The sequence below is a fragment of the Leptinotarsa decemlineata genome, unplaced genomic scaffold, assembly GCF_025532065.1.
Source record: "Leptinotarsa decemlineata unplaced genomic scaffold, Ldec_3_MD MMD2_tig00000199_RagTag_RagTag, whole genome shotgun sequence".
In the NCBI taxonomy this organism is placed as follows: Eukaryota; Metazoa; Arthropoda; class Insecta; order Coleoptera; family Chrysomelidae; genus Leptinotarsa; species Leptinotarsa decemlineata.
In genome coordinates, this window is record NW_027412544.1 from 2,445,633 (window position 1) to 2,459,199 (window position 13,567).

Genomic DNA, 13,567 nt, shown 5'->3' on the forward strand with positions numbered 1-13,567 from the left:
CAGAACTTACAGGTATACTTACCATTCGAAACTGACAAAGTATTCCATAAAAAAGGTCTGCTCTACTGATATGCATCTTGACGTTGAAGAGAAGGAGTATACAAGACACGCTTACTTTTCGTCATGCACCGGAACTGAAAAATACTGTTTTCTATGCAGTTCATTTCTGAATGATTCACGTCAACCTTGTTACTTATCTTATATTCATGGGATATTCTTGATAAATATTACTTACATAAACTAAAGAATAGAAGTACCTATGTAGGGTTTACCAAAATTTTCGAAACTAACTTCACCTATAAAAATCAAGTTTTATAAGTCATTTCCATCTTTAATATTTTAAAGATTCGGTCAAATCCAGGAGTGTCTCGAGGTTCATATTGTCTAGGAACTGATGAGTGAGGATTTTGTAGTCATAATATTGTCATTTTTCTGGAATCTTGAGCATTCAAAATGAGTTTCTCAATGTTTCGAGTGATTGACATCTTGAGATGTACCCAAACAATTTTTTAAGTATTTTTCGTTGATATAAGAGAAGGCGGCGAGCCCAGGAACAATCATGATTTATAATATCACCATTTCTGCAATATTGTTACAGTTAACGAGAATTGGTTTGAATGTGTAATATTTCCATACCCTATAATTTAGAAAAGTGTGCTTTACAGGAATAATATTATAAGTTTCAGACTTCAGTTCTACTTGTCTTCTGATTGAAGGTAAGTGGAGTTTGTGATTAATGAAGCTGAATAGATATCAGATTTAGTTTATTTAGTATCAATCCCAAGATGAATAAAAACGTTTTTCAAAAATATGACAAATCCACCTTTATTTGAAGCTAATTTTACCACTCTTGCTCTTCAAAAATGATTATATGATCCGATTTACTCTTTAGGTCTTCATTTTCAACATACCTACATTGAATCAATAACTCGTATCTAGAGTGAAATCATTATTTGGAAATTATATCTCAAATATCTAATCCAGGATATAAAAAAAATAACACATAGTGTATTAGCCAAATCAAAACATTTATTTACAAAAATCAATATATTAAGATTTACAATAATTTAAGGCAACTTTACTAAACAATTTTTTTGGAAGCATCACCAAAATGTATTTACAGCAATGTTTGTACATTCGAAAAACTTGTATGAATATAATATTTCAGTTATAAAATGTAAAAAAACTAATGGTTTGTCGACTAGCCAGTAAAACCAGAAAATAAATAGGAAAAACCAAAACTTTTCGTTCAGGTTTATTTACAAAAATAAATAAAAATCAAAACCTTAAAACTAAAACGCTGTTTCTAGAGTAGGCGGATTAGACTTATCCTTAGCTTCTTGTCCTCTCAAGTGACTACTTGTCTGTGCCACAGGATTGAAAAATTGAGCTCTTTGAGCATGAAGTCTCTGCGTTGCAGAGGTATAAGACTTAGTTTCAGAGTTATTTCTTGGCATTCCTTTAGGCGACGAAGTTTCATTTTTATCATTTGTACTATTATTTTTGTTACCATACTTAGGTGAGGCCTTCCTTTCCCCAGAACTGTTAGGGCTCTCGTCTTCTCTACAATCTTCCAGTATTGTAGAAGAGAGAACGTCACTCCTCGGACTGGCGAACCGCCACTGAGATCTCGGTGACAGTATTTTAGCTGCAGGTTTAGGCTCCCGGTTCGGGGAGGAAGGTTGATTGTTCATAAACCTCCTATTCACCAAGCTCCTCGGCGAACCACTCAAGTCCAAAATGTTCATTTCCGGTTGAGTCTTTGGCTGAGGATGTTGTACTTGCTGCTTGGACAACTTGAGCTGCTCAACAGCCGATAGTTTCTTCGGAGAACCGATGCTGGATTTTTGAAGAAGCAGTCTTTTGAAATCAATTGTAGAAGTTTGTTTGATCTTTGGTTTTCTGTCACTGCACGCCCAGCTTTGCCTAGATCTGGACTCGTTTGGAGGTGACAGTTTGTCTATGTCTTGGTTGAAATCCACATACTCTCCCTTACTAGGAGACCAGCTCAACCTGGATTTGGATTTGTCTCCCAGATATCCAGATTCGGGAGGTTTTACCGTTGGTCTGGAAGCAGGTTCGCTTTGCACTGTCACCGGCGAAGACCTAGGTGTGTCGTCTGTATCTATGTTCATTTTTTTCTTGCTCTTGTGAATGACAGCATACAGTTCTTCATTTGACATTGTTGACTTTTTGGGAGATAGTAACTTACTTTCCAAGTTTGAAGCTGCCCTCAGTTCTTTATTCTTAGCTGAAGGCGTTGAAGACTGGAAACCACCGGAGTGTCTGGGGTCTATTGGAGAAATTCTTAGGGAATCTCCCTCTTCATATGGTCGGATGGGTACATAGTTCCGATTTTCGTTCAATGTATCGATTGAAGGCACGTTCTGGAAAGTGAGTCTGTTGATATCTGGCATTTGAACTGGAATGCCCATCTTTGCAGGTTTGTAAAAATTCCTCGTTGATGCGTCTTGAATATTTTCCGTTCGACCAAAACTGTTCGTGTGATTCCTCTCTAGGCCTCTTGTGATGTCGGGTGTGATGGATCTTTCAGTTTTTATTTCATCGGTGAAAAACTGGGTTTTCTTCAGTGGGAGTGTGGAGTACGTCGGGCTACCACGTTGAAGATAGTATTGATTCGATAGATACCTGTTGGTGTCCATTTCTAGGATTTGATCGCCGTAATTGTACATTCCTTTCGGGTTAGCTTTCTGGTAATCTGGATTGCCAGGTGTAATATTTGTTATTATTTGATGCGTTGCTGGTGTTTGCACTCGTTCTGAAAAAAAAAACATGGAGGCATGAGATAAAATTTCAGTTCAAATACTGGGATAATAATTTTTATTTCTGTAGCTTATTGAATAATCTAGAATTTTCTAAAATTATTCAGCCCAGATGATGAAAGTACAAAACAGGATGATTCTCAACGAGTTTCAATTAGAATTTTTGAAAAGCCAGATATTAATGAAAAATACAAATTTACAATTCAAGTAAGTGAAATACCGATAGTTATTATTTTGGATGTTTTCATGTCGAGTCTAGTCCTTACCTAATGGTTCAGTTGAGTCTAATCACCCTAGAGAATTTGTGGTGAAAGTGAGGAAGTTTCTTTTATTTGCAACTGATTGCCTTGAAAATCCTTCAGATTGAAGACAATGTATTTAATTAATTTTTTCCTCCAGAAATATATTTTCAATCAAATTATTAACGTGAATATTCGTTAGGATTTCACTATTAACTTGAACTATATACTTATTGATAACCGAATAGTACATACAAACTGAATTTTTGTTCTCTTATAGAATGATGTAGTGTTAATATTGCATCACTACATATAACTATGCAATATGAAATAATCTTTAGTAATTATAATAACGAACTGATCTCGATACGAGTTCAAAAATATAGATGTTTTTAAATTTTGAAGGTCATTCATTGCACTGATAGTTAATATTGCAGATGCCCACCAAATGTTTTGTATGTTGTTTGTAAGTTTCCTAATTATTATTTTGTGATGGAGGAAATGAGGCACAAAAAGTTTTGTAAATTTCCTATCTAACAAAAAAGTTTTGTCTACACTATAACTGAAAATTCTAGATCACTACAGCACGTTTTAAATACTACACGAATCTCTATATTTATAGACTAGTCGCCTTGATTACCTGAACGGTAATTTAACTTCATGATCATCATTAATAACGAATTATTCTGTATTATTCCAACAAAATTTTGGAGAACAACATTCATAATCGGTGAATCTATAGGAATAGAGCCATGCTGTCTTAAATTGCTTTGTTTGGATTACCTAAAATATCGAATATAACATTTAATCTTTGGTTGTGGGTGGTTTTGAACAGTAAGGATGATTCTGAATGGTGCGAAAATATTTTATTTGTGACAGACAAGGTTAAAATATTAATTGATACGCGTTCGGTGACCGCGGTGACTCGCTCGTCCCTTTCCATGGGCAGCAGGTAGAAGGTCGGGTTGATTCCGCATTCGGGATATTTGGATCGTTATAGTTCCCCCCTCGTGTTCTGCTCACCACTTGGAAAGGTACACGATGAATATTTTGAAGGTTGATTCTCTCGAGGTCTGCCCCTCGTACGTAGTCCTACGAGGGGCTTATGCTCTTCGGCTAGCTCAGTTGGCAGAGCATGGGACTCTTAATTTCAGGGTCGTGAGTTTGAGCCCCACGTTGGGCGCCAGTATAACATTTAATCTTTGGTTGTGGGTGGTTTTGAACAGTAAGGATGCTTTTGAATGGTGCGAGACTGTCTCCTCCTCGCTCGTCCCTTTCCATGGGCAGCAGGTAGATGGTCCGGTTGATTTCGCATTCGGGATATTTGGATGGTTATAGGAGTTTATAATTCGAAAATGAACGAAGCATCATTTTCATTACGACACCAGCTCTTACACTTCCCATACTCGCTTTCCATTGCCATGTTTTCAAGGTATCAACTTCAGAGTAGAAAAATTATATCGTGAAGTATTCCAAAAAAAGTTTTTCCTATCTTTTGTAAAAAATCAAAAGGTTGTAACCCATTGCCAATTTTTCTGTACTCTTGGTCATTATTTCTCACTGAGATTCTTTGTACTTTTAAATACATAATATTCTTGATTACATCATAAAAAGTACATTTAAAAATAACATTTAAGTACAAACTGTTTCATTATAAAAAACTGAATGACCGGTCTTTAGAAGAACCAAAAAAACCATAGCACCGGTACGGTAAAACACAAGAATTTATTATTCTGCCAATTTAGAGTAAAACATTACTGTAAACACAACGATTTTGAAAAAATATCGCTTTGCGTACAACATGGAAATATTTGACCTTTCCAAGACTTTGATGTAACCTGTATATAATTTAATATTTTTACGTGTGTGAATAATATAATCCGAATTGTTTGAATGTATGGAGTTGGGTAGTCTCGTAAATTGAAAAAGTGGCAACCAAAAATTATTATATATGTGACTCATAGGTGACTTCAGTTGTAGATAGTACTGTAATGTTCTAGATTATATGAAATATTGATAGAATTATAGAAACTTGGAGTTTATTAAGTGAGCATAGAAGGAAGGATAGAAAACTCAAACCTTGATTCGACATCGACAGCCGAATGAGAAATTGCTTTCTGTCTTTCTCTGCAGTATGCACGAAGTTTCGTAGTTGGGAAACACCCTGTGTATTCTGGGACTAATTTCTGTTGAAGAATTTGAATGTTGAACATTCCACTTAATCTTCCAGATCAAATTTGATTTTTTGAACTGTATTGAAAATTCATTTCATTTCACCTCTCCATAATTGATTTCATTTTTATATCTAGTAATCTTTTTTGTTTTTTTTTTCGTTTCTTTTGACCTACATTTTTGTACTAGATATATTTCTCGATTCATAGGTTCCAAACTTGTTCTGGCAATGGAACTCCGAGCCTCTGCCATAGAAACATCGGCAACACATTTGAATTGAAATCAGTTATAATCATCTACTGATGAAGCCAACTTGATTGGCAAAGTGATATACAGTGTGTAAAAGCCAAATGGAATAAATTCATTTTTTCGGTTACTGTACATATATAAAAAAATTCCAAAACACGTCAAATGTAAATTATAATTTGACTTCAACGTAAAAATTCCACTCCTACTTGTAACCCCTTTCGAATGACAGGTACAATCTCCAATTTTTTAAATAGGAAGTATAGGTTTGTGATATATCATTTGAAAGGTTTCTTCATTCTCTATACAAAAATGTTATCGCTTTTAAGTTCATTGAAACAATTAAGATATAATAAATTTAAATCATGTTGTTACCGAAATTCGATAAAATACACACAAAAACTAAAATGTAATGCAAAACGTAATGAAATGTAGAATACAAAAAAGAACTATGGATATTAACGAAGTAGATGTTCAAGATGTTCACCGCGAACGTCTTGGCAACATCCTAATCTCTAACATTATTCAACATATCAGGAGCAACCGACCTAATCGCAAGCATTATTCGTTCTTTTAAGTCATTCAAATCTGAAGGTTTGGTTTTCTACACATTGCTCTTTACATATTCCCATAAAAAGAAATCTAATGATGAAAGATCAGGTGATCGCGCTGGCCATTCAATCGGTCCTCGCCTCCCTATCCACCGATTGAGAAATGTTGTATCGAGATATTGCCAGACATTAACTTGGTAATGTGGTGATGCTCCATCCTGCTGAAACTATATGGTATTCACTGGAACTTGAGGGTTTCGTGGATCAGGATATAAATGTGCTAAACTTGGAATGACATCATTTTGAAGTGGTGCCAAATAATTATCGCTATTCAAGTTGCCCTCAGTGAAAAAGGGACCAATGATATGGTTTCCTACAATCCCTGCCCAAACATTGACCTTTTGAGGTTATTACATGAGTTCTTCTCTCATTCAGTGAGGATTTCCCGTTGACCAGTAGCGGTAATTTTGCCGAATAGCATGACCGTTAAGAGACAAAGTATACTCATCAGAAAACATAACGTCTTTTAGTTGGATGATATTGTTATCCAACATGTCCATCATTTGCTTACAAAAATAAGTTCTTCTATCAAAATCGCCTTCCATGAGCGGTATCATTTTATAGGGATGCATTTTATTTTAATATGTTTACTTTCGATGTATGGCTAACATTGAATTCAAGCATCATAACATTCAAGCATCACATCTAATTTGAGTTCATCACTTATTGCATTGGCAGCTGCTTTTTTTATCTGCCCCACATGACCAAGCTCGCGAAACTGCTTCTCTATTTTGCTTATTGTTCCTTTAGATATGGGGGGTAAATTAGGAAATTTCTCATGAAATAGGCAAGCTACTTCCTGTTGTGTTCGTGTTTTATCTCCGTAACCAATCATTTGTAAAACTGTTATTTTATGCATTTCCGTTAATCTAACCATTCGTCAGACTTGAAGTTAATGAACTTTTGATTTATTTTATCTTAATTGTTGCAATAAACTTGAAAGCGATAACATTTTTGAATAGAGAATGAAGAGACCTTTCAAACGATATATCACAAGCCCATCATAATTCCCGTTAAAAAATTGGGAGTTGTTCCTGTCATTCGACGGGGGTTAAAGGTAGGTGTAGCATTTTTCCGTTGAAGTATGTCAAATTATAATTTAAATTTGACGTTTTTCGAGATTTTGTTAAAATATGTACCGTAACCAAAATAATGAGTTTATTCCATTCGGCTTTTACACACTGTATAGGTTCTAGTTTTATCTATTATTTCCAATAGAATTTAGTGAACCTCGATAAGAAAAAGTACTCATCATTTATATTGAAATCATACTTTTTAGTATTTTTATACAGAAATAGTGCCAAAATATCAATTTGTAATTTACACTTTACACATAGGAAATATATCAACACACATGCAGATAAATCGACACTCAAAAACCATGCAAGTGTCTGAGAAAAATCATTCGTCAAAAACGGTATTACCTGTTCCATTTATATTCACTATATTTCTATACGCCGCTGTTATCAGATTCAACAAAACACAAAGGGTATCAATTCAATTCCGCGAGAATAGCGAGTAACTACCGGGAAGTCTTACATAAAACTGATAACAGCGACAGATACACTGATAAATGTTTGTTCTCGGACAAATTGATGTAAAACTTAAAAAAATCATACCTCACCTTCGAAATCTGGTGCATGCGCAGAAAAAACGCTCTACAGGTACGTGCTGTGTGTGCGGAAATTCAATCAGAGAATGGCAAAAATCTTACTAAAAAGGTGCTATCCCATGCTCGATGTGCAGGTGGTAAATGGGCATTGTACGTGCCTAACAAGCGAAATACATATTGCAGCTTGTATGAAACGGAGCACATCCATCTTTAGACATTCACCTCAATGTGAGGTGTCGGGTTGCTCTGCTACCTCCGTGGATCTCAGTAAAGCGTACGAAAGGTGCGTGAAGTTAGTCGAGATGAACTGAATGATACCTGTTTTCAGGCACCCACATTAAAATTCTTCGATAATTTTAAGGATCTTTTTCCTTATCGAGATAATTAATCCCGACTGGATTGCAACATTAAAATAATATAAGTATACTTGGGGTTGAAATTTAATATGGCACGTTACTTTTTCCTGGTCGAAAATGAATAATTTTTTTTTTGTTTTATTTGTTCAAAAAGTCATTAGCGGAGTGTTTCTTTATTGACCTTGAAATTCCTAAAATAACTATCTGACAGGTCTAACTGGTCCAGAATTTAGATGTGCTATACTTTTTTCAAATTTTATCCCAATGACCTTGCTTCTGCTCCGATAAAGTCGAATATAAAAAAATATATGAGAAAGATATTACTGCCATATTATACCTTTGCCATATAAATATGACCATGAAAGATCTGAAAAGACCGTGTCTGACCAAGAATTTCGACTCGATGAGCTCAAAAACAAAAACAGAATTTAGTAAGCATGGACATCCCTGTCATCTACTGGACCGACAAAAAATTTAAATTGTCTGAAATATCAGTGATCAACAAGGCTCTCAGAGGTGGTCTTTTGCTAAACTTCTGTCTTTCTCTGCAGCTTTCAATGTTTCTTTTGGACGCCGCTTTCGACTAGTTGCTTTGCAGTGAAAGCTGTAAAAAAGACAGAAAGTGATTTCTCGTTCGGCTGTCGATGTCGAATCAAGATTTGAGTCAAGGTTTGAATCAAGACAGTGACCAAAATTCGTTCTAAGGTTGATGTAGATGCTTGGCTTTTAAACGGACCGCCTTTGAGAGCCTCGTTTATCACTGACATGATTTGAGTGTTCTGTCGCTCCTCTACAGAGAGAGATATACATGCTAACCTAACTCAGACAGGTTCTTGAAAGACAGTTTCCCTCGTTTATTTTCATTTCATAATCAATTGAAGAAATGTTTTGCTGATTCGTCATGGCCTACAAAAACCTTCATTCACTTTGAAAATTAATTATATAGGAACTATGACCGACAGAAGGCAATATTCTATTCGAATTTAGTATTCGGCCACACTATGTTTTACTTAAAATTTACATTTTGTTCACAATATCAAGTAAAATTGTTTTTTTTCTAGATATACATGATATATGATTGAAAGATATTTACTGAAAATTGGATATAAAATATGCACTCGTTTTCTAAAATTTCATTGCTAACGTTCCGGCGACACTTGTCACTATCTGTTAGGCCAGACACACTTTTAAGAATGCTGTTTTTCATTTGTACTCATACAAAACTATATACCTGAGTATGTCGTATACAAAAAAGGAGATTTTTCGTGAAAAATCTTTATCAAAAGTGAATACATATAAAAAATACGACGTTTATATTCGATTAACAACATCAAATTTGACTTGGACTACAGGACAATCACACCTAATATCACAGTAAAATACTGGCAAGTTTTGTAATGTTATCCAGATTAGTGCTGAGGAGGAAATAAGACAAGTGTCTTATTTCGAAACATCGATGTCCGCCATTGAGGATGACAGTGTTCCATGCAAGTGACATTTTGCCGCTTTCCTATACGACATTGTGTACCAATCCTGTGAAGGATATCTGATTCAATTCCAAAAAGAATATCTGGAGTACAAACTGAAAAGGAGGAAGTGTTTTTTGTATAATTCAATGTTCACATAAAAGTATCCGTTTCGAAAGTATTTTTTATGTTTAATTCAATGTTTATATGAAAGTAGTTGAAAGAAGAAAGTAGAGGAATTTTTCTTCCAGTTTGTGTCTGAAACTTACTTCTTTGTATGATCTACACATCTTTATAAAGGATTCTCACTTTATTTCATGAATTTGGAGACGTAGAAAGCCAAAGCCTTCCTTTTCTAATCATACTCATGTTGTTTTATTCTTCAAATACCTCACTGTCTTTGAAAATTATTCGACATTCGGCATCAATGTCAATAATGAGTGATTTTCTGTCTTTTGGAGTACATAAAACTGTTGGTTTTTAATTATAAATTAAAATTTTTACTGAGATAGTTTGCGTTTCTCATGTTTTTTGGTTTTTATTATGTTGAGTGTGTGTTGTGTTCTGTGTTTTTGTGCGTATTTGCATTTTTGCGTATTTTTTTTTGTAAGTTGTATTAGTTCTTCTGTGTTTTTGTTTTGCGTTTATGCGATTTTTTGCTATTTTGTGTTTCTTGCGCTTTTGTGTTTTTCATGTGTTGTCCGTGTGTATGTGTGTTGTATATTTTTGCTTTGCGCTGTGTTTTGTGAACAGTCTGAAGTGTGCTGTATGTTGTGAGCACGTATTAAATATATATAGGTATGAAATGGCATTACTTTCTCCAGAAAACACAAGAATAACATTTATACTACTGAAAACACTGAGTACTGGTTCCTTTTCCTGATTATGTAATAGCTAACAAACATCGTCAACGTAAACAAACAGAAACGGAACACAGAACATCAATTTGTTATCGATTTTCTTATTAGGTAGGTAATCCCGAAAATGGTGAAGGAGTCTACAATTGAGTTGTAAAAAACGAGTATCTACCTGTTTTATGTCCAATTTTCAGTTCAAACCTAGCGATCAATGAAAAGTAAAATATCAAATAGAGAATAACCGCAATTTGAGGTTATGTCCATTGCATGCCGGTATGCATTTATCAACATTTTTTTTTAAATTCTCATCAGACGATTCTACACACAGCCTTTTTATTATAGACGACTGAATATATATATATATATATATATATATATATATATATATATATATATATATATATATATATACTTCATAAATGTAAACAATGTTAGATAACTGTGGATTAGATAACGTTAATATCAATATTTTGGCGCCGCCGCCAAATTATTCACTGGGTACGATTAGTTACTCAAACAAAAGTCACTTTGGATTTTTGAGATTTCACTGGATAAATAATATTAATTTGAATATCTCACCTGCCGGCATCAGAACCTTTACTATAAATATTTAGCTTGATATCGAGTATAGACTATATTTCACCCACTAAATTCACGCACCTTACGAAACAAAATGCCCCAACCGGACGCTTGGCTGATTCATACTGACCGTGGTGAACTTAATAATGTATAATTGTCATAAAACCAATGTATGTGTCATTTGATAAGAAGTTATTTATATCCCCGGTGTTAGAGATGAACGACAGACTTTAGTATAATTAGCACAAAAAGAAGAATGAAAAGTTAAATATTGTTTATTATTATTTATTACAATCGTTTTCATATAGCATTTGCGAAAAAATCATAAAATATAGCATGCATACTAAATCTATATACAAAAAATGAAGTTTACTGCACAAGAAAAACACATAGTGCTAGAATATTATTTACAACAGGCATAACAAAGTTCATGCAAAATTCATCCAAACTTTCCGGAAAACAAGGCTCTCAAGCGTGTGCGGATGAATGGGAGTGCAAACTGATAAAAATGAATGAAAACTTTTGAAAACAATCACATGAAGTTTATTATGCAACATTCAACATACAAACACCTAGGAACTATGTTGGCGATTTTTGAAATAGATGTTTGAATATGAAAATGATTTCAGTCTTATACAAGAAATATCACAAAATTCACTCATTAAGTTACCACTAAAGGAAGACAATTATCAAAACCTAAAAAATATAACGAGCCTAAATTAAGTAAACAGTGTGGCCAACCTATAAGGAGCTTGTTCGCTTCACTTGTTCAAGATATGCAAAACAATCTTGACTCAATAACAGAATTAGGTTTACAAAAAAATAAACTGAAATGAGAAACATGTAGTCAGTCTTCAACAAATCAAAAAATACTAGTTTATTTAAGCCCTAAATTTTAAGGAAGTTCCATAGGTACAAAAACGATCTCCTACCCTTATTTTCAATGAAGTTATTCAAAGTTTTTTATGAATTGTACACTGGAATATCCAGAAATGCAGGAAACAAATATTTCTGATTATTTTTCATCTTCAAAGGCAGAACATTTTGTCTCAACGATGCGTTATACAATTATTTGAAAAAAATAGCAAAACGATTTTTTAAAAGAGTAGTTTTCGCACAAAAAATTATTAAATCCTTCATTTCTTGCTTTAGAACTGATACCTTCAAATATTTCAGATTCAGCAGAAGTTGAACTGCTTATTTTGCAAAACTTTGCTGTAGCTTCAAAGATTTTAATTAATTTGATCAAATATTGGCTACACTGAACTAACAATACTCTTGTGATATAAAGCAAAAATAAAAGACGCCCACGATTCATCACTTTGCGAGGATATGTTACTAAGGATTTTTTTATTTTTCTCCTACTACGAATTCATTAAATTATATTTTCATAGATCCAGTGGAGAAAAAACGAAATACTCATTATTTTCAAATCCTATAACCCTAAACGGGGTGTAAGAAACTGATTTGAATATATTTAGGAATTTGAAACTAGCCACAGAATAGTTACCATTCTTATTTTTCATCTATTATCTACATTGGAAATCTACAAGTACTGAAAAACAAAAAAACAAACGTGCCTTACACCAAACAAAACACTGACTGAACGACTGAACTATCACAAAACATTCCAGATTATCTAAAATATAAAACAGAAAACTCACTACACTTTTCGTTGTGAACCGAACAAGCTCACAAAAACTTCATACAATCATAAGAATCGGCCATATTCATCAAGTTATCGGTAGCTGCTCTTCCACCAAGCTGTTAATCTGTGAATATGGCCAATCACCAAAGCTGTGGGACAATAGGATGGAAAGAATGAGCCCACTACCAACTAACATCATCCAGAAGCTACTGAAGAAATGATGTCGAAAAAATTCGGTACGAGATAGGGTAAGGGTGAATGTTTCATTGATTCGCGGCCGAGAGGAACACGATTTGTTTTTGTTACAGTGGCGTAGGCCTGTCTTGGGAAGGGTCGTATTGAGATAAAAAGGGTATCTGATAATTTGGAAATATGCTTTGATTCTTAAGACACTATCATCTTGCTTATATTTCTTAAATGACTTTTTCGTAGTTTTCGAATCAGAACTGAAAGAAAAAAAATGCGTAATGTAAGTGACAATGTTGGTTTTTCCATATAGACAGAACTCAACACATTGCCTATTTTTTATGACTCTGATAAATGTTCGCCCTATAGACCTCTTTTGATAAAAACAGTTAGGAGTTGAAAACGTTCAATATAAAAGCAAGTTTTGATATTGAATGAATTTTTCGTTGATGAATTTGATCTTTACTGTGGTATCAACAACATCTCAAATAGACATTTCACTGTTATTTTTAATTCAAATGATCACATTCAGAAGTTGGTTCACTATTTGTTTTTTTATATACAGAAATCATTAACATAAGGATCAGGTTAATATGACATTATCATTTGGAGCAAAACTGGAAAGCAAGAAAGTTTCGAAATATTCAATTCTCCATATTCATATTCTTCATGTGAGATTGAATTGATTGATGGCAATATTTTGAATATATTTTTGGAAAAATTAAAAAACATTTTTTTAAAGCAGTGAATTTAGATTTCTATTATATAAACAAGAAATGTCAAGAAAAATGATTCAAAATTTAAGTAGAAGT

The 13,567-nt window shown here is 33.8% G+C and overlaps 1 protein-coding gene across 1 annotated transcript in view; it reads right to left on the reverse strand.

Moving 5' to 3' along the window:
• Window positions 1-1,009: 1,009 nt before the first annotated feature.
• gukh (NHS actin remodeling regulator GUK-holder) overlaps window positions 1,010-13,567 on the reverse strand; it is a 262,039-nt gene continuing 249,481 nt past the window's right edge. Inside the window, exon 6 of the mRNA XM_074172794.1 lies at window positions 1,010-2,779. Coding sequence (XP_074028895.1) covers window positions 1,293-2,779 — 1,487 coding nt within the window. The 3' untranslated portion in view covers window positions 1,010-1,292. The remainder of the gene's footprint in view (window positions 2,780-13,567) is intronic.